Below are 21,184 nucleotides of genomic sequence, written 5' to 3' on the forward strand. Positions count from 1 at the left end.
CTGGCACCCTGGTATAAACGGCTGACATCGGTGATGCGATGTCAGCCGTTTTACCCTTTCCATACAGCGGTCCGTACGGACCGCTGTATGGAAAAGGTTAACAGCGCAGGGAGCTCCCTCCCTCTCCCATCGGGGGGCTGCTGTGCCTTTGCAGCCCCTCCGAATGGAGAGGGAGAGAGCTTCCAGGCAGCCCCCCCAAGCCCCGTCCTTACCCTTCCCCGTCTGCGCAGTTCTGGCCACTACTGAGCAGACGGGGAAGGTTCCCATGGCAACAGGACGCCTTCTCAGGCATCCTGCTGTCCATGGTGCTGAACAGATCTGTGCTGAAAGGCATAGATCTGTTCAGACAAAGTGTAAAATACAGTATAGTACTATATATTGTACTGTACTGTATTATGCAGACATCAGACCCACTGGATCTTCAAGAACCAAGTGGGTCTGGGTCAAAAAAAAAGTGAAAAATAAAGTAAAAATCAAAAAACACATTTATCACTGATTAAAAATGAAAAAAAATAAAATTCCCTACACATGTTTGGTATCGCCGCGTCCGTAACGACCTGATCTATAAAACGGTAATGTTACTTTACCCGAACGGTGAACGCCATAAAAATAAAAAATTAAAAACTATGATGAAATTGGAATTTTGCCCACCTTACTTCCCAAAAAAGGTAATAAAAGTGATCAAAAAAGTCGCATCTATGCCAAAATTGTAACAATCAAACCGTTATCTCATCCCTCAAAAATCATACCCTACCCAAGATAATCGCCCAAAAACTGAAAAAGTTATGGCTCTTACACTATGGAAACACTAAAACATGATTTCTTTTGTTTCAAAAATGAAATCATTGTGTAAAACTTACATAAATAAAAAAAAGTATACATATTAGGTATCGCCGCGTCCGTATTCACCGGCTCTATAAAAATATCACATGACCTAACCCCTCAGATGACCACCGTAAAAAAATAAAAATAAAAACGGTGTAAAAAAAGCCATTTTTTGTCATCTTCCGTCACAAAAAGTGTAATAGCAAGCAATCAAAAAGTCATGTGCACCCCAAAATAGTGCCAATCAAACCGTCATCTCATCCCACAAAAAATGAGACCCTACTTAAGATAATCGCCCAAAAATTTTAAAAACTATGGCTCAGACTATGGAGACACTAAAACATTTTTTTTGTTTTAAAAATGAAATTATTGTGTAAAACGTACATAAATAAAAAAAATTGTATACATATTGGGTATCACCGCGTCCGTGACAACCTGCTCTATAAAATTACCACATGATCTAACCTGTCAGATGAATGGTGTAAATAACAAAAAAAAAAAAAACGGTGCCAAAAAAGCAATTTCTTGTTACCTTGCCGCACAAAAAGTGTAATATAGAGCAACCAAAAATCATATGTACCCTAAACTTGTACCAACAAAACTGCCACCCTATCCCGTAGTTTCTAAAATGGGGTCACTTTTTTGGAGTTTCTACTCTAGGGGTGCATCAGGGGGGCTTCAAATGGGACATGGTGTCAAAAAAACCAGTCCAGCAAAATCTGCCTTCCAAAAACCATATGGCATTCCTTTCCTTCTGCGCCCTGCCGTGTGACCGTACAGCGGTTTACGACCACATATGAGGTGTTTCTGTAAACTACAGAATCAGGGCCAGAAATAATGAGTTTTGTTTGGCTGTTAACCCTTGCTTTGTAACTGGAAAAAAAATATTAAAATGGAAAATCTGCCAAAAAAGTGAAATTTTGAAATTGTATCTCTATTTTCTATTAAATCTTGTGCAACACCTAAAGGGTTAACAAAGTTTGTAAAATCAGTTTTGAATACCTTGAGGGGTGTAGTTTCTTAGATGGGCTCACTTTTATGGAGTTTCTACTCTAGGGGTGCATCAGGGGGGCTTCAAATGGGACATGGTGTCAAAAAAACCAGTCCAGCAAAATCTGCCTTCCAAAAAACGTATGGCATTCCTTTCCTTCTGCGCCCTGCCGTGTGACCGTACAGCGGTTTACGACCACATATGAGGTGTTTCTGTAAACTACAGAATCAGGGCCAGAAATAATGAGTTTTGTTTGGCTGTTAACCCTTGCTTTGTAACTGGAAAAAAAATATTAAAATGGAAAATCTGCCAAAAAAGTGAAATTTTGAAATTGTATCTCTATTTTCTATTAAATCTTGTGCAACACCTAAAGGGTTAACAAAGTTTGTAAAATCAGTTTTGAATACCTTGAGGGGTGTAGTTTCTTAGATGGGGTCACTTTTATGGAGTTTCTTCTCTAGGGGTGCATCAGGGGGCTTCAAATGGGACATGGTGTCAAAAAACCAGTCCAGCAAAATCTGGCTTCAAAAAACCATACGGCGCACCTTTCACTCTACGCCCCGCTGTGTGGCCGTACAGTAGTTTACGGCCACATATGGGGTGTTTCTGTAAACGGCAGAGTCAGGGCAATAAAGATACAGTCTTGTTTGGCTGTTAACCCTTGCTTTGTTAGTGGAAAAAATGGGTTAAAATGGAAAATTAGGCAATAAAATGAAATTCTCAAATTTCATCCCCATTTGCCAATAACTCTTGTGCAACACCTAAAGGGTTAACAAAGTTTGTAAAATCAGTTTTGAATACCTTGAGGGGTGTAGTTTATAGAATGGGGTCATTTTTGGGTGGTTTCTATTATGTAAGCCTCACAAAGTGACTTCAGAGCTGTAGTGGTCCCTAAAAATTGGGCTTTTGTAAATTTCTGAAAAATTTCAAGATTTGCTTCTAAACTTCTAAGCCTTGTAACATCCCCAAAAAATAAAATATCATTCCCAAAATAATTCAAACATGAAGTAGACATATGGGGAATGTTAAGTCATCACAATTTTTGGGGGTATTACTATGTATTACAGAAGTAGAGAAACTGAAACTTTGAAATTTGCTAATTTTTCCCAATTTTTGGTAAATTTGACTTTTTTTTTATGCAAAAAAAAATATTTTTTTTAACTTTATTTTACCAGTGTCATGAAGTACAATATGTGACGAAAAAACAATCTCAGAATGGCCTGGATAAGTCAAAGCGTTTTAAAGTTATCAGCACTTAAAGTGACACTGGTCAGATTTTCAAAAAATGGCCTAGTCCTAAGGTGTAAAAAGGCTGTGTCCCTAAGGGGTTAAGGTACCAGTACTTTCACAGAAACTGTATCGGTGTGTGCATCTATATTCTATCAGTCTGTTTTTAACGTGCATTTTGCATCTGTTTTTAATGTCTGTAAAAAAAAAAAAAAAAAAAAATATTAAATTCATTTTAACCCCAATGTATATTGTGCCCCCAGTATAATACCCATGTGATGTCAGGATGCCGTGAGTATCAGGTCCTGCTGCCTACAATGTGGCGCAAGTGGTCCCGCGCTTAACATTTTAACTCCCTGCATTTCATGATGCTAGTTCCCTTTGTTTAGTTTTTTATTTTATTTTTTCCAGTGGGGGTCCAGCTGGCCATCAAAATGGGCAAAAAATAGGACGTCTTTTTTTTGACTAGTCTTTAAAAATAAAAATAATAATCCATGTGACTAGACTGGATTGCAATGGTTCTGAAAACGACTGTTTAAAAAAACTATGTATCGTGGCCATTGTCCATTGTTATGAATGTACCAATATAATATTTTTATTTAAATTTACAAACTTTCAGCTATTTGCAATAAACCAACACAAGAACAATTTAAATAGGTGATGCTGGATGTCTGGCTATGCATCACATTTGCATCAGGTCATAAAAGCAAGAGAGCTCCCAACTAAGTAGTAAAGACACTTGTCATGAAGGGGTTGAATAAATCAGAGACTGGAGTAGTCATTCAAAGTGGCATTTTGAGAAGAACTTAGAGAAACCACTTGCTATATTTTTTGAGTTGAGCTATTTAAAGGGAACCTGTCACCGGGATTTTGTGTATAGAGCTGAGGACATGGGTTGCTAGATGGCCGCTAGCACATCCGCAATACCCAGTCCCCATAGCTCTGTTTGCTTTTATTGTGTAAAAAATATTTGATGCAAATTAACCTGAGATGAGTCCTGTATGTGAGATGAGTCAGGGACAGGACTCCTCTCAGGTTAATTTGCATATGTATCAAATCAGTTTTTACACACAATAAAAGCACACAGAGCTATGGGGACTGGGTATTGCGGATGTGCTTGCTGCCATCTAGCAACCCATGTCCTCAGCTCTATGCACAAAATCCCGGTGACAGGTTCCCTTTAAATGGTTCTTGTTTGGTTGACTGCGAACAGCTGAAAGTTTGTAAATTTTGAAAATAATCCTCATTTGCAATTGGGTTAAAGGGAACCTGTCATCGGGATTTTGTGTATGGAGCTGAGGACACTGGTTTCTAGATGGCCGCTAGCACATCTGCAATACCCAGTCCCCATAGCTCTGTGTGCTTTTGTGTAAAAAAAACTGATTTAATACATATGTAAATTAACCCGAGATGAGTCCTGTACATGAGATGAGCCAGGGACATGACTCATCTCATGTTAATTTGCATATATATCAAATCGTTATTTTTTACACAATAAAAGCACACAGAGCTATGGGGACTGGGTATTGCGGATGTGCTTGCTGCCATCTAGAAACCCATGTCCTCAGCTCTATACACAAAATCCCAGTGACAGGTTCCCTTTAAATCATTTTGTTTGCAGTTGTATCTTGAAGAGGTTCTTCGGGGTTCAATGTTAACCCATTAGTGACCAGTGACGCCTTTTTACGGCAGGTAAAAAGAAATGGAGGGCCACAGCAGTGTATCGCCAATAATCTTCTTTATTCAGGATCACACCTCACAACAAGGCATACAAAATGTTTTGCGGCAACGTTTCGGCTAGAGATAGCCTTTGTCAAGCATGTTAGCAATTAAAATCACAGCCTATAAAAAGCACATGACAGACCAACCCACACCGCTAAGCAACCAATGGAGTCTCAGTATATGTGTAACACACCTGTATGAATAATCAATGAGCACTGACACGATGAGGCAAATAAGCCAGCTGCAATGAATCGCAATCCATACCTGTGTGGGGTCATCATGCACAGTCGTCCGTCCATCCAGCGTCCCATAGTCGGCAATGCGCATGTCCGCATACGTCACCACACGGCGACATGCGTATGACGTGCCCGATTGGATCCAGATGCATAGTCTGCGCCGGACTGCTTGCGTCATCAGGCGGCTGCCGGCGAACGTCACAAGGCCACTCCCACCTGGCGCTCCAGGCTGACGTATGCATGCGGATTCAATGGGGCTGTCAATAGAGGGCGGTCGCACCACTGCCAAAACTTGTACAGTGTGCAGAACGCTCACCAATGAAATCAAAATTAGACGTTAGAAGTGCATTACATAGACTATTAGCGCAAGGAAAGGACAAGAGAACATACAAGAATATAGACACCACACAGGCGCAGCAGGCATAATAAAGAAACCAAAAATTACTATGTGCCAACAACAGATAACACTCTCATTAGCACAAATTCTCATTGATAAAACATATGTCATAACAAGGTGTTTATGGAGAAAACCCACATATTCATCATGGTGCTATAAAGCGGCGTGGTTGAGGAAAATAATTAAAAAACATAGCAAAATTACTGTAACAGAAGAAAAATATATGAAAACAGGCCAGTGTCTCTTCACCACCCCACACCAACAGCCATATCAAGAATTTGATCCAATCCAGAATTAGCTGATGCCAGCCACATTAAACTCTAGATTTAAACCAAATGGCTGTAAGGATCTCAATGTGTAGATCCATTTCAGCTCCTTCTTCCTTAATATTGCGTCCTTGTCACCCCCTCTCCGTAACAGGCCCACACTATCAATAACTCTAAAGCGAAGCTGGTTAACAGAATGCCCCGCCTCCACGAAGTGTTTCGCAACGGGCTTATCCATGTTCATCTTGCGTATGGTACTCTTGTGTTTGTTAATGCGTTCTCTAACTTCCATGGTGGTCTCTCCCACATAAATAAGGCTGCAGGGGCACTGGATGGCATAAATCACATCCCGTGACCTGCAGGTGTAATAACCCTTGATTTTATATTTTTTTCCACTATAAGGGTGGGAGAAATATTCACCTTTGAGAACGTTACCACAATTACAACAAGATAAACATGGATAAGTCCCGTTTTTGCGTGGTGCAAGAAGTTTCTGTGTGGATGACTGGCCACCTATGTCAGATTTGACCAGTCTATCACGGAGGCTAGGGTTCCGCCTGTACGCCATCATCGGCGGGGACTTGAATTCTTCTATATCTGGCAAACCCCTTTGGAGTATATGCCATTCCTTTCTAAGGATATGGGCAATATTGCCGCTATCCCGGCCGAAGATGGACACAAACGGAACCCTAGCCTCAGAGCTTGCTTTTGTTGATTTCCGTAGTGCAGTACATCTGTCAACCAGCCTCACCCTCTGTTTGGTTCGAACAAGTAGGGGTTTTGGGTAACCTCGTTCCAAGAAACGTGTGCACATAGTGTCAATCCTCTGTGCACATATTTCTTCATCGGAGACTATTCTCTTTACCCTTAAGAGCTGACTCCATGGGAGGGAGTCAAGCATTCTATATGGGTGGTAGCTATCATGCATGAGTAAGGTGTTGCGGTCAGTGGGCTTCCGATAGAGGTCCGTAGCCAAAAGACCCTCCATCACGTAGACACGCACATCAAGGAACTGCAACTCACTGGAAGAAACAGTTACAGTGAATTGCAGACCCGGGACACCCGCATTCAAATGTAGATGAAATGTATCAAGTTCATCCCTAGTGCCTGTCCAGATCATAAAGATGTCGTCGATGTAGCGCCACCAACATAGGACTCTCCCAAAGAAAGGGGAGTGATACACGAGTTTGTCCTCCACCTCAGCCATAAAGATGTTAGCGTAGGTGGGGGCCACATTAGACCCCATGGCCACACCCCGCTGCTGCTGATAGAAGGTGTCCCCGAAGAGGAAGTAACTCCTCTTCAGGACCACCTCCAAGAGGCGGAGGACAAATCGGCACACCCCCGGGGAGAGCCCCATGTCGGTCAGGGCCACATCGACGACACCCAGCCCATATGTATGGTCAATCGATGTGTACAAAGATACTACATCGAAACTAACTAACAGAAATTGGGCGGGCAGTTGTAAATCCTGTAATTTGGAAAGAAAGTGCCCCGTATCCTTGATATAGGATGGGGCGGAGGTCGCCCGGACCTGCAACAACTTGTCCAGAAAGACAGACAATGGATTGAAGACCGACCCCCTACCAGAGACAATCGGTCGACCCGGTAGATCAATCAATCTCTTGTGAATCTTGGGGAGTATGTATAACATCGGGGTGATAGGGTGGGGCACCATGAGATATTGGTACAAACCATCATCTATAATAGAACTCTGTAGTGCCTCCTCCAATATCACCCCGATGTCACGCATGATATCCCATTTGGGGTCCCCGGGTAGTTGTTTATATACCTCAAGATCACTCAATTGTCTGTCCATCTCTCCAACGTACATCGCAGTGTCCATGACGACCACCGCCCCACCCTTATCAGCAGGCTTGATGGTAATGCGGGTGTCTCGTTCCAATGTCATGATAGCCTGTCGTTCCGGCATCGAGAGGTTATTCCTACCACCACTAGTGGGACTTAAAGATTCGATCTGTTTATGCACTATGTGAATATATGATTCAACAACATGGTTGGTATGAGGTGGTGAAAAGACACTGGGTTTCCTGAGTTGTAAATCTTTACATGTAAGTAACGCAGTGTTATTATTACCAATAACAGGTATTTTATTACCATCAACATTCTTAGATGCAAAAAAACACTTTAGACGTAAATTTCTAAAAAAGCGTTGTAAATCCAACTCTAGAGAAAACCAGTCTCTATCAACAGTAGGAGAAAAGCTTAGTCCACGACTCAATACACGTGTCTGTATAGGGGTAAGTGGTACTGACGAAATATTAATGACCAACTGTGTTATCTCCGCGGATTGCGTCTGGTTGATCTCGCAGACATCACTTGATTCTGAGGTGGTTTCCCTTTTACGTGACCGATGGTGTTTTCTTCCACCCCGGCGACATCCCCGTCGCCTGGTTGACCTAAAAAAGGGGCTGACGTGGAGGGTTCATCCGTGGAATCAGATACGGTGGAGAAACCAAAATGGTTGTGGTCAAACCTTTTATTGCGCCTTCTCCTAGGCTTTCCTTGTGGCTGTTGATTACGCCAATTATACACCTTTCCGGACTGGTAATCTTCCAGATCACGGTGCCACTTTTCTCTTTTAACACGTTCGATTTCACTTCTGTGGCGTAGGGCTTGCTGTGCTATTTTGTCAGTGTGTGCCGTGTATTCATCCACACTGATCAAAGCCTGGATTTGCGCATTAAGCTCGACAATGATACCCTTAATTTTTTCCACCTCCTTACACAGAAAGTCAATATTGAGCAAAATCAATTCAAAGGAGTATTTATTACTCACCGCCTCGAATTTCGTGCAGAAATCTATATCATTAGGGAAGAGGTTGGGTCGTAAATGAGACCGCAGACCTCTCGGAATCCGGCGGTTCCTGTAATACTCTCTCAGAGTGCTCAGGTGTAACTCCATCGTGGTCAGTCTTTTTGACTCCTGTTCACATTTGCGCTTGAGCAGATCAATGGAGGGAGTGCTTAAGAAGGAGACATCACTGGATTCAGATCCAATTAATTTCAATATTTCTTCTTCTGTATACATATATGTCATGGTGTTTGGTGTGTCCATGCTCTTACCCGGGCCTGGGGGTACATCCATATTCACATAGAAGTGTAGACAGCAGGAATACTCCCCCGGTGCACGCTCCCCGGATCAAGTTATAGAGAGGAGAAGTTTGTTCAGGAGCAGCAATACAAACGGCTTGTAAAGAGCAGCAAAATGGTGAACACGCAACAGCTGGGCAGGGGATCGCAGATCCAAAGCGGTCCAATGGCATGTAAAAAGAAATGGAGGGCCACAGCAGCGTATCGCCAATAATCTTCTTTATTCAGGATCACACCTCACAACAAGGCATACAAAATGTTTTGCGGCAACGTTTCGGCTAGAGATAGCCTTTGTCAAGCATGTTAGCAATTAAAATCACAGCCTATAAAAAGCACATGACAGACCAACCCACACCGCTAAGCAACCAATGGAGTCTCAGTATATGTGTAACACACCTGTATGAATAATCAATGAGCACTGACACGATGAGGCAAATAAGCCAGCTGCAATGAATCGCAATCCATACCTGTGTGGGGTCATCATGCACAGTCGTCCGTCCATCCAGCGTCCCATAGTCGGCAATGCGCATGTCCGCATACGTCATCGCATACGTCACCACACGGCGACATGCGTATGACGTGCCCGATTGGATCCAGATGCATAGTCTGCGCCGGACTGCTTGCGTCATCAGGCGGCTGCCGGCGAACGTCACAAGGCCACTCCCACCTGGCGCTCCAGGCTGACGTATGCATGCGGATTCAATGGGGCTGTCAATAGAGGGCGGTCGCACCACTGCCAAAACTTGTACAGTGTGCAGAACGCTCACCAATGAAATCAAAATTAGACGTTAGAAGTGCATTACATAGACTATTAGCGCAAGGAAAGGACAAGAGAACATACAAGAATATAGACACCACACAGGCGCAGCAGGCATAATAAAGAAACCAAAAATTACTATGTGCCAACAACAGATAACACTCTCATTAGCACAAATTCTTTTTACGGCAGTCACTAAGGGGCCTTAGGCTGGGCCAGTCTAAGCACTGCACGCGGAGAGCCAAGCTCCTGCTCTAACAGCCCAGACCGGCAGGAGTGCTGATCAGGGCTGTTTAACCCCTTAAATGCCACAGGCAATGGTGCCCACTGCATGTAAGTGGTGACAGAGGGAGTGGACTCCCTCTGGTCTCCCATCGGCACCCTGCAAATGTGAACGCCGGCTGCCGGTGTGTGTAAAGGCTGGCTGGGGCCTGCCCCAAGCATGTCTTGAGTGTTTTCCAGCAGGTTGCGCCTCTCTGGCGCAGCCTGCTGGTCAATGTCAGTATAGCACTGGCATTATAATGCAATGTAGGGATAGTGCATTGTATTTTAAAAGCAATCAAAATTATGTCTGTTTATAGTACCCCTTGTGGGACTACATAGTGGTAAAAAAAAAAAAAATTAAATAAAAATCGTCCTCCACACTTTGTAAACATGTAACTTATCAATTACGGTGAATGATGTAAAAAAATAAAAATAAACAAAATGCCAGAATTGCTAATTTATTCTTAGTCGCCACCAAAACAACTTAATAACAAGTGATCAAAAAGTGTAATTTACCCCCAAATGATATGAATATAAACTACAAGTCGCCCTGCAAAAATCAACCCCTCACGCAACTCTATTGAAAGAAAAGTAAAAACGTTATTGGTCTTGGGTAGCGGCAATGCAAAAAGATTATCTTTTCATTGCACAAAAGTAGTAACACGTAAAAAAAATAACTATTTGGCATCACTTTAATCATACTGACCCAGAGAATAAAGATAATCTTATTTATAATGAAAAATGAACGTCGTAAAATGTATCATTTCAAAACTCAGTGGCAGTATTGTTTCCCCCCCCCCTCCTAGAAAGAGCTAATAAAAGTTAATCAGAAAGGTATGCGTACCCCAAAATTACACCATTAAATAACGACAACTTGTCCTGTAAAAAACAAGCCCTCATACAGCTACATAGACGTAAAAATAAAGTTATAGCTCTTTGGTCAGTGTGGGCGATAGCACCCCTCGTTCCCTGACTGATGCCGAATGTCAACTACGTCGACGTGACATTACGCCCTCCCGGAGGAGCGGGTAAGGTCAGCTTGGTATACTGACGACTCCTGTCCACACTGGCACAGAGCGGCAACAAGCTGAGAGAGCCTTTTCACTGCCCCAGTGAAACAGCGCTTCCTCAGCCCAGGAAATCTGCCACTAGCGTCTCGTTTGATATAAGCCTGGTCCGCTAACGGGATTATATAGGGTGAGAAACCAACCCGCGGTAGCTTATAAGTAGGCCGAAACAGGGACGTGGGGATTCGTGATCGAGATACAAGACAGCACAAGTTTAAATTACATATTTAATCGCCTTAAAGGGGTATTATCAACACGCCATTTAATACTTACCTGCTGCCGGCGCGCTGTCCACTTCCTGGTTTCAGCACTCGGCAGGGGGCGGGCTCCATCTTGATTGAAGTCTTCTCCCGGCCGGGCCATGCGCTGGACTGAACGTGCACGCCAAGGCCGCACATGCGCCCTGGTGACTTCTTCCTGGCAGTTATACTATACTGGCGCTTTTCGGGACTGCGCGCAGCCGGCCGTGAGAAGAGAAGATGTCGTCTGCGCAAGCGCGGCCACCGCGATTCCTGAGAAGAGCAGTGGCCGTGACCAGTGGACACGGAAGACAAGTCAGGTAAGTATATGTTTATTTTCTTCTATGGCAGGCATCCTCAAACTGCGGCCCTCCAGCTGTTGTAAAACTACCACAATGCCCTGCTGTAGGCTGATACCTGTAGGCTGTTCGGGCATGCTGGGAGTTGTAGTTTTGCAACAGCTGGAGGGCCGCAGTTTGAGGATGCTTGTTCTAAGGGGTGGGAATTAGTTAATTAACAGTGATCATTAAGATGAGAATACCCCTTTAAGGGCACACTAGACGACAATATACTATACACAAAGAATATATACAGTGGTCTATGGTTACAAATACAGGTAATATAGTACACACAGGATTACAGAGAGCACAAGTCAGTTACCGGGTAGATGAATGTTCCTTCGATTATGATGGTGGAATATCCTTGGCTGCGGTCATGTGGGGCAGTGATGTCAGCAGTTTCCAGGTCTCTCCAAACACATAGCACGGTGTGACCCCCTTTCAAAGACACGCCCGCTTGCTGGCACAAGCCTTTTAACCTGTAGCCACCCACTCCCCCCCCCTGCTGGACTGGCAGCAAATGACCCACAAAACCCTTTAGGGTTCATAGCTCCAGACCAGAAGGTCACAGGGAAATGGTTCTGGGACCAACGGATCCGCCTATCAGTAGAGTTCAAGCATGGTACAGTTATTTGGTTTCTGTGGGGAGATATGTAGATCTCCCTTCCCTGGCCTCCCACCACCACCACACTACGGGCCTGTTCATTGTGGCCCCAGGATCACAAATATGTATCCGGTTTGTAAGATTCATAATTCCTTATAAATCGCCGATTCCATGCTGTCTGCTAGATTTGATTAAACTGGGGAATGGACTAGACCTCATGCTGAGAGATTCTTCCTGTCACATCATCTTGGTTCCTTGCTGACTGGTTGAGGTGTGAATTCTGTATGTGGCCTTCTTCAAGCCAGAACCCCTGTGGCATTCACTACCTCCGCTATCTGACAAGCAGAGGGTTGAAGTGAGAACTTATTTTGCATGTACACTAACAAAGGTGAATCAGATGAAAATAATGTCTGCCAGTAAATAATAATCCATATTCCTCACATATTAATTAAGAACAAATGGACAGCACTGTGCGTCTTTTAGGATCCAGGTGCGCAGTCAACAGGTCAAATCCCCATATAATTGTAATAGAAAGACCAGCACTCCGTAGTTTCTTTGCTGAAAGATAACTTCTTTATTCGTCACCCATTTGTGACGCGCGTTTCGGCACAAGTGTGTGCCTTTCTCAAATAACAGGTGATGGTAGCTCCAACTACCATCACCTGTTATTTGATAAAGGCACACACTTGTGCCGAAACGCGCGTCACAAATGGGTGACAAATAAAGAAGTTATCTTTCAGCAAAGAAACTACGGAGTGCTGGTCTTTCTATTACAACCATATTCCTCACAGTCAGTAAGGCCCAAAACAGGCTGGTCACTAAGGGGTTAAAGAGTATCTGTCAGCATGATCAACCCTATTAAACCAGACATATTGCCTGGTAATTCATACCTTTGTTTTTTGTTTTTTATCTAGGTTGAGATACTGCCAAGATATCTTTATTTTTGTTTACAGTATATCCAAATGAGTTATTTTGAGGGCCGAGGGGCTGGCCATAGAGTTTGGAGCACCACTAGTGCTACTCCAGTGTGCTCTATACACTCCCCCTTTGATTGACAGTGCTAGACATCTTGTATAGCCTTGTCTTTTGTTCCTGTGCTGTGGCTCACATATAGTCATTGGTGGCCCAGCATTATTTTGGTGTACCAAGTCACTGGAGTCAGTGACATTTTTCCTAGAGGAATGCACAATTTTGCTACTGTGGCAAATATGTGGGTGCAAGCACTCATTGGTGGCAGTGGAGCCTCTGGAGAAGGGAGAGAAGGCTGTACGGGGAGGAGAGAATACTTTGCAATCCTCCCAGCATCCGCGCTCCTCCTCTATCTGTGAAGCCACCGTCACCTCTTTTTCCGGGTGGACTGACGTTGCGGGCAGCGGCTTCACAGACAGCTAAGGAGTGCAGCTGCTGCGAGGATCAAAAGGTCCGTATTCTCTCCTTCCCGTACAACCTCTGTGCCTTCTCCAGAGCTTCAGATGCCACAAGATTTCTAGGAGGAGTACACAGAGCACCAAGGGACGTATCATTAGCTACTTTCTCCTAGTTTCCTGTCCTTTGTAGAAAGTAAAGGGACTGTCTCATCAAAACAACCAATTTTATCATTGAAACTGCTCTAGTGGTTAGCTAGGCATTAGATGCTTGCCACTCAAGTGAATGGTGACAACATATTAAGCCACTGGGCCAAGCTCACAGAGAGAAAGATGCTCTTTATAATTGGACTTTCCACCCTGGTTATTGGTAGGGTGGGTCCCCTCTCAAACATAATCACTTAAATCAAAAACGAAGTTATACCACCATTAAAAGACTATGTCCGAGTCCTGGTGCCACTCAATCATTTCAAATAATCGGGCCTATTTGTGGTGTATTACTAGCATCTAAGGTAAACATGTGAGAATTCCTATCAGAATGTTTCCACTTGTGTATTTATCCAAGCAAGGGTTATATCACACGTGAAGATTCAGCAGGCGATTGTCAGGAGGGAAGCATTCATTCTAGACAATCACCTTCTCACTAATGGAGGAGACCTCTGCTATTACATGCAGTGATCTCCTCCTCAGTATGGGGAGGCGCAATCGCTAATGTCATAGTTCGTCCCCATACTGTATCTTTATTTGGCACGATTAGACGGCATGAACTGTCGCTGGCAAACAACGATTTTTTTTGCCTGCATTAAAAAAAAAAAAAAAGTGATAATCGGCGGCACTTTTACACAGGCAGATCATTGCTAAATGAGCGTTCATACGGACGATTGTTAGCGATCTGGCCGACTGTCTACAGGTCTGATAAATCCGTAACTCTATATTAGTTGACATCTTATTGACAGGAATTGCAGCCCTGAAGCATAAAGTGCTGCTGAAACAAGTGACATACTAAAGAGACTCGGCAAACAAAGCAGTTTACATGATCCCACAGAAGTTTACTACATTTGTATATGATTGTTTGCGTCCATATTATAGAGAATTTATCACATATCTGGCTATATATTGTTTTCAGTGACGTCATTTCAGAAATCTGTTGTCTTTGCAGCGATATATTTGCTCCTCCCTACACGTGAGCAACTTCTGAATTACTTGGGCAAGGTGACTGTCAGATACAGATATTTGCAGTAAAATTTTATTAAAACTTGTTGATCATGTTCTTCATAAATTAGTACTCACTGGGTAAAATTCAGATAAAATATATTACACTAGTCAAAATTTAAGTGTACGTTTGTTTTACACGTTACATAAGCTCTTCTAAAATCACAGTACAGATGCTTGGTCGTTGGGAGTTACTTCTGTTATTCAGGATCTTTTGGCTTCTTCCTTCTAAGTAGGAGCAGTGCATTGGGTACAAGGCCAGCCTCTTGAAGAGTACAAGTGTTGTTGTCATAAACATAGTGGGGAAATCCACTGATTATATCACAGGATGAAACATCAGAAGCACTGTTGATAAAAATGAAGAGAATTGGTATGGTAGCAAGAGAGTAATTAGAGGGTATTTAGGAGCAGCACTCACCTATGTTGAGAAAGGTAGGCCCGCAGATCTCCAATGGTCTCAGTGGACAACATTTGCACCTTGTAAGTGTGGTCTCCTGCCTCAGACTTGATTCGTAGGGTGCACACAATTACATTTGCCTGGGATCTGGTATTAATAAAGTTTTGCATAAATGTTGAATTTTCTTATACAGTGTCCTCAAGTATTAGAGACTAGATGATCATGGAGGGCAGGGTTTCTCCAGCCTAGAAATTTGAAGCAATGCGAGTTCTCCATGGTGACCCCTAGCAGCACCTCTTAAGTCTGGTTAATAGAGAGATCCTCTATTACCTCTACTACCATATATGCTACTGGGGCATAAAAAGGGGTTCTCAAAAGATGACTCCCACTTTCACCACTCCTGACATGCCTTTGATGACTCTATGTTGTGCCATTCCTTTATTATTTCTACTAGAAGTTATGAATGAGTTGCTAGCAGTCTGCAGTAAGGGTACAGAGGGGAGGTAACTAGTTGGGGGATTACCTGCACAGTCTGACAATGGCAGCACTGATTGGATAGAGTCAGTCTGTGCAGGTACACCCCCCCTTCCCCCCCAACTTGTTACCACCCCTCTGTATCCTTACTGAAGGCTAATAGCAATTAATAAATAGCAAGGAATGGAGCAACATAGAGCCATACGACTAGATGTTCCAGAATTGTTACTACATGGGGAATGCATAAAGCTATTAAAACAGGAAGGTCAGGAGTGGTGAAAGGTCCTCCTTAAAGGAAACCAGTCATCAACTTTATGCTGACTGTACTGAGGGCAGCATAAAATAGTGACAGAAATGCTGATTTCTGCGGTGTCACTAATGAGCTAAAAGTAAGTTGTTGCCGAGAACCAGCATCATAATCATTGCAGCTCAGGCCTTAAAAAAAATCAACTTGAGAAGAGTCCTGGTTATTCATAATCTCCTGCTCTCCACCCACCTGCTGATGATTGGCAGTTCTCTCCTAGAGAGAAAGGGAGAAAACTAGGTAGAAGACGGTCAGTGATCAGCAGGTGGGCAGGGAGAGCCGGAATTCATGAATAACCAGGACTCTTCTCAGGTGGCCATGACTCTTTTCAAGGCCTGGGCTGCAACGATTATGATGAGCTGATGTGTGACACACCGCTCAAATCAGCATTTCTGTCACTACTTTATACTGCCCTCAGTACGGTCAGCATAAAGTTGATGACCGGTTCCCTTTAAGGAGTACTAATATTTGCCCAGCTTCAGGAGGAGTGTTTTGCCTTCTGATGGCTCTGGCATGTGCACCCTGTTCAGCTCTGGTTTACATCTCTTATTAGCACACTTGTACAGTTCTAATATTTGGCGTAAAAGTCAAATTAAATTGCACGACATATTTGGAGCATAACTTGTGACTTTTCACTTGTTTTTCCACATTTCAAAAGTGGCTTCCTGCAGTCTGTCATATTTACTAACATAGAGTTATATAATAATAATCCCGGGTGTCGGACCCCCACGATCAGTAAGAAAAAGCTACAGAACCCCTTTAATTTGTTTTAAGACTTGCACAATTTTTGGTGCATTTTGTGCAATGTGTTTTAGGTAAAAGGGCCACATCACAGCGTGTTATTGGTGGCTTTTTGGCCTCCTTGAATAAAAATACAAGTGGCAATATGTGTTGTGTTTTTTATGGCGTTCTTTCATTGAAGTTTTTTAATGGCTTTTTGTCATACCAATCTACATAGGAAGTTACATCAGAGGGGGGTATTTCTTTTACCTATATTTATTTACATACTTGCCTGTAGAAAAACACATGGATTCCAACATAAAGAGTCATACAAATGCATCTACACTGGCACAGATTTACTAATATGTCTATGTCTAGAATCTGTCTAAAAAGTTTGGTACAACTAGGGCTTCTACACTTTTTTTTTTCAACTTGCTCGAAAAGATAGCAGGGCCTAACGTGCCATTTTGAGCTAGAATTGCACCACAATTCTGGTGTAAAATTCTGTAAGTCTACCAATAGGTGGTATAGAGTTCAGCAAAAGTGTATATCCCTGCACCACATTTATTATTCAGCCACTATTATAAAAAAAAAAAAAATATCATAATACAAGCCTGGCACAGTGTTTTGCAGCTTCCATGCAAACAGGATATGTTATATTAAATAAAGTCTAGTCTAAATTTCAGATCAATTACCCCTTTTCCATTGACAACACAAGCGGAGATTCTACTAGGCTCTGTTGCAACTTCTCATCTGCTTTGTGCCCCTAAAATAGGTTATATAAAAAGTGACAGATTAGCATTCTGATCTATTTACAATAATTACAATTAGTACACTGATACAGGTAACCATATACCAACGATGCATAGACTAAAGAGAAACTTACAAAAATACTGACCCTTTAATGTGTATAGCCAGCTTTTATTCTCAGTAGATAGTGGTCTATCATACAACAATCTAGAGTTGGCCATACACATTCATTGGTGGGGTGAAATGTAAATTGTAACTGTCAAATATTCATTAATAAAAAAATAAAAAATTTCATATGTTACTGATGCTGCAGCATTTTGCATACAGCAGTCTTTAGTTTCTTCTCATATCACTGTTTTCTTTGAGCTTTTCCCTTAGTTACAGCATTATCAAGATGGCTCATCTGCCAGTTCTCTGAGGCCAAAACTGCTTTCCCTCACTTCACATACAGACTTGCTGTAGCCAGCAGCTCCCTGCCAGCCAATCAGATTGGATTACTGAGAGACACGCCTCCTTACTCTGAAGTCTAATGCAGGCATGCAGTGTGCAGTGTCTGTCTTCTGTTTACACTAAAGGGAAGACAGACAAGCCATATCAACAGGGGGCATTAATGAAAGCTGTTATTATAGGGTAATTACAGATCTTTTGGATATCATTGACAGACTAACTCAGGTATACATGCCTAGCTCTAATAAACTAGCAAATAAAAAAACAAATATGACAGTTACACTATTAAAACAAGCGATCATTTTAGCAGACCAATGACATTAAAAAGATATAAGTTGTGTTTGAAATTTCTGTCTGAAAGATCATTTTTGGATGAAAGATCTATTCTTTGAAAGAATGGTCCCAGAAAGATATTTTTCGCCCATTGCCCAGTTTCATTGAGCATTGCCAGTTTTAATCCATATTGGTCACTTTGAACAACTGTTAACGGCCAATACATCTGTGAAATGATCGTTTACCAGAGTATTGTATGTTCAACTGGTGCTCAAGTCCACTCAGTTTTTTTCCCTAAATTGGATCCATGGTTTGTCAGTTTAGTATGCTACTGTATGTTGCTGGTGGTATCATTCATGTGAACAATTCCACGGATGACTGTCCACATTGCAGCCAATGCTGATCTCATGTGTATGGCTACCTTAATGTATATAGGGCCTGACTCCCTTGGAACTTGATGGCACCAGATATTTCTGGCAATTGCTTATCCTCCTCTCTCTGTAGCAAAATAGAGTCACCTGGTTGAATTCAATTTCCTTTGATTTTTGAGGAGTCACGGTAGCTAAACCTAAGCATACATGTTTATTTCAATATCATTGGGGAATAAGCAGCTACCACACACATCTGGCTGCAGCTGGGGTAAAATTTCAATATGTCATACTCTATTTTCACCCCAACTTTGGATGACAGCGGGTCACATAGTCCACACCTGTCTATAATTGGTGGGTTTGGCCAACTTTTATCTAATGTGTATATCCTGTTTGCCATTTCAAAAATGTATCCTAGAGACTACATTCTACTACATAAATCACTTGATACACCTATATGCTGCGGGTTCAATGACCAACACAACACAGATGGGTGCTACCCTTATGTATACATCCACTCCAAAAAATATAGCACCACAAAATAATATCAATAAAAAAAGCCATAATCTTTATTGAATCACCATGAAAATATCATTAAATTACAGACACATACCGACATGAAACGAGGTGCCATGCTGCAAAATACATAAAATATGAAAGGAGAACTAAGAACATCTTCTGAGTCTCTGTTACCAAGGATGGATCTTGCCTGACAACAGGCAGTGGACTGCAACTTAGATGAGAGTGAGGACCCTAGTGGCCATGCCTTTCTGTTAAAGTACAGCGTTTCTTTAAGTTGATTAGAGGTACTTTAGCATCTGAGATATGGTGCCTTATTCATACTTTCAAAGTCCCAGATGTTTGTCCCATATATTGCAAGTTAAAGGAAGTGCAGGTAGCTAGATATACAAAATTGATGGTGTTTCAATTGATATACTGGGAGTGGACTGGTCATAGACCCTACAGGGAAATATCCCAGTGGGGGCGATGCTCAGTGGGCCACCAAAGCCCTCACAGGCCACTGGGTACATAATGATCAGATGCTCACAGCATTAATTAGTGCTAGGACGTTCTTATGTTCCTGGCCAGAGGCCGCCGGTCTCTTTCCTGAATTCAACTGTATTGCCGTCTTTAAGATGATGATACAGTTGAATACTGTGGTGGAGGCAGCAATATTTTGAGCTGCACTGTGATATTAGTTTTTTCTGGAGCGGTATTTGCTGCACTATGGTATTGCTGGTCCTGTCTACTTGTTTTCCTTGCCTACTTGTGTTGCCCTACCTTCTTTTAATTTGGACCCACCTACAGCATGTGGCCACTTAGTTTTTTTTCCAGGACCAATTTAAGTTCTTAGTCCATCCCTGTTGATAGAAGTACGTATATTAGCTACTTGGGAAGTGGCACATGACTGAAAGGAATCATATAAGTTAATATACCTGCGTGCCTTACAGTTACAATGTCCACATTTACATGAACTGGAGAATGACAATAAGGCCTTATGCACACAACAGTTGTTTTTTTGCATCCACAAATTGTGCGTCTGCAAAAAAAATGAGTGCGGCATCCGTTTTTTTGGGGGGAGGATCCGTTATTTTCACAGATCCCTTGTAATAAATGCCTATCCTTGTCCGCAAATGTGAAAAAAGTAGGACATGCACAATTTTTTTTGCTGAAGGGAAACACGGACAACGGACACGGAACACAAACGGATGAACTCTTAGCATTTTTCTGCTGACCCATTGAAATGAATGGGTCCCCATTGTGATTAAACCAACCTCGCCGCTGGGTGGTGGAGAAGCCTGGCTGCCAGCCTCTTGCCTCAGGATTATGGCCCATACTAACTTTGAAGGAGAAGACAGACCGGCCGCACAGCTTAAATCTGTGAAACTGTTTTGGGCAGGAAAGCCATGCTTGCGGCCGGCCAAATGTGACTTCCATGGAATTCGGGAACCCCTGCTTGGATCTGGGTGATTTTTGGATATGTTGTTCACCCAGATCAGAGCTATCCATGGATGTATACATTATGGGGATATGTGGGGTTTTGAGGTGTTTGGGGAAAAATGTGTGGTTTCTGTCTGAGTGATTAAGTTAGCCCATTATGTTGGTAATTGTATTTTGTTGATTGCGTCAAAGACAATGCCAGTGTGTTAGTTAATTACGTCACAGACAATGCCATTGTGTTTGTTGAATAGGGTTAGTTTTGTGTTTAAACTGTACAGGATTGGCTGCTATGTCATGTCCTCAGTATGTCATGTGTATATAAGTCAATGCTGTGTGTTAAATAAAGAGTTCCTGTTTTACCCTTCATCATGTTGAGACTGGTGTTTGGGTAACTGATCAACACTGGGGGATTGCTATACGCTGAAGATCTGCTATACTCCCCTGGCTATAACTACTAGCTCTTGTAAGAGCTGTTCCTGCTCTCTGGATTTAGGAGAGGTTCACCCACTGGAGCCTGGAGCCTTGTGGTAGGTCCAGGGTGGGTAGGAGACGGCGAGAGCTCAACCAAGCTTCGGCGGTTCCTGGGGTCTGCAGTGCTTACGGTGTCAAGTGGAGTGCTTGGAGTCCTCGGGAAGCGCTAGGACCATCTATCGACGGAGGTACCCAGTCGGGGTGCCAGGAGATCCGTTACATTAGTGGCAAGCAGTGGGATGGCGACCTAGTGAGAGAAGAAGCAGCTCGGAGACACCGTTTGTGGATTGACAAAATTGAGGGCAACGATAGTATCCATACAGCGCCCCTGGCTACAGCAGCGGGATGAAACCAGTGGCATACGATGAGGAAGACCTGGATGGCCGGGATGCATTAAGGAAAGGCATCTGGTAGCAG

General features: G+C 42.8%; 1 protein-coding gene across 2 annotated transcripts in view; it reads right to left on the minus strand.

The window, feature by feature from the left end:
- Positions 1–14,458: 14,458 nt before the first annotated feature.
- Positions 14,459–21,184, minus strand: part of UBXN11 (UBX domain protein 11) — a 58,785-nt gene continuing 52,059 nt past the window's right edge. For both annotated transcript variants that reach the window (XM_044286634.1, XM_044286633.1), the window contains 3 exons: positions 17,213–17,283; positions 15,041–15,166; positions 14,459–14,967 (listed from right to left, as the gene is read on the minus strand). In XM_044286634.1, the coding sequence (XP_044142569.1) occupies positions 14,823–14,967; positions 15,041–15,166; positions 17,213–17,283 (342 nt within the window). In that variant the 3' untranslated portion in view covers positions 14,459–14,822. The remainder of the gene's footprint in view (positions 14,968–15,040; positions 15,167–17,212; positions 17,284–21,184) is intronic.

Source organism: Bufo gargarizans, chromosome 3 (assembly GCF_014858855.1).
Source record: "Bufo gargarizans isolate SCDJY-AF-19 chromosome 3, ASM1485885v1, whole genome shotgun sequence".
In the NCBI taxonomy this organism is placed as follows: Eukaryota; Metazoa; Chordata; class Amphibia; order Anura; family Bufonidae; genus Bufo; species Bufo gargarizans.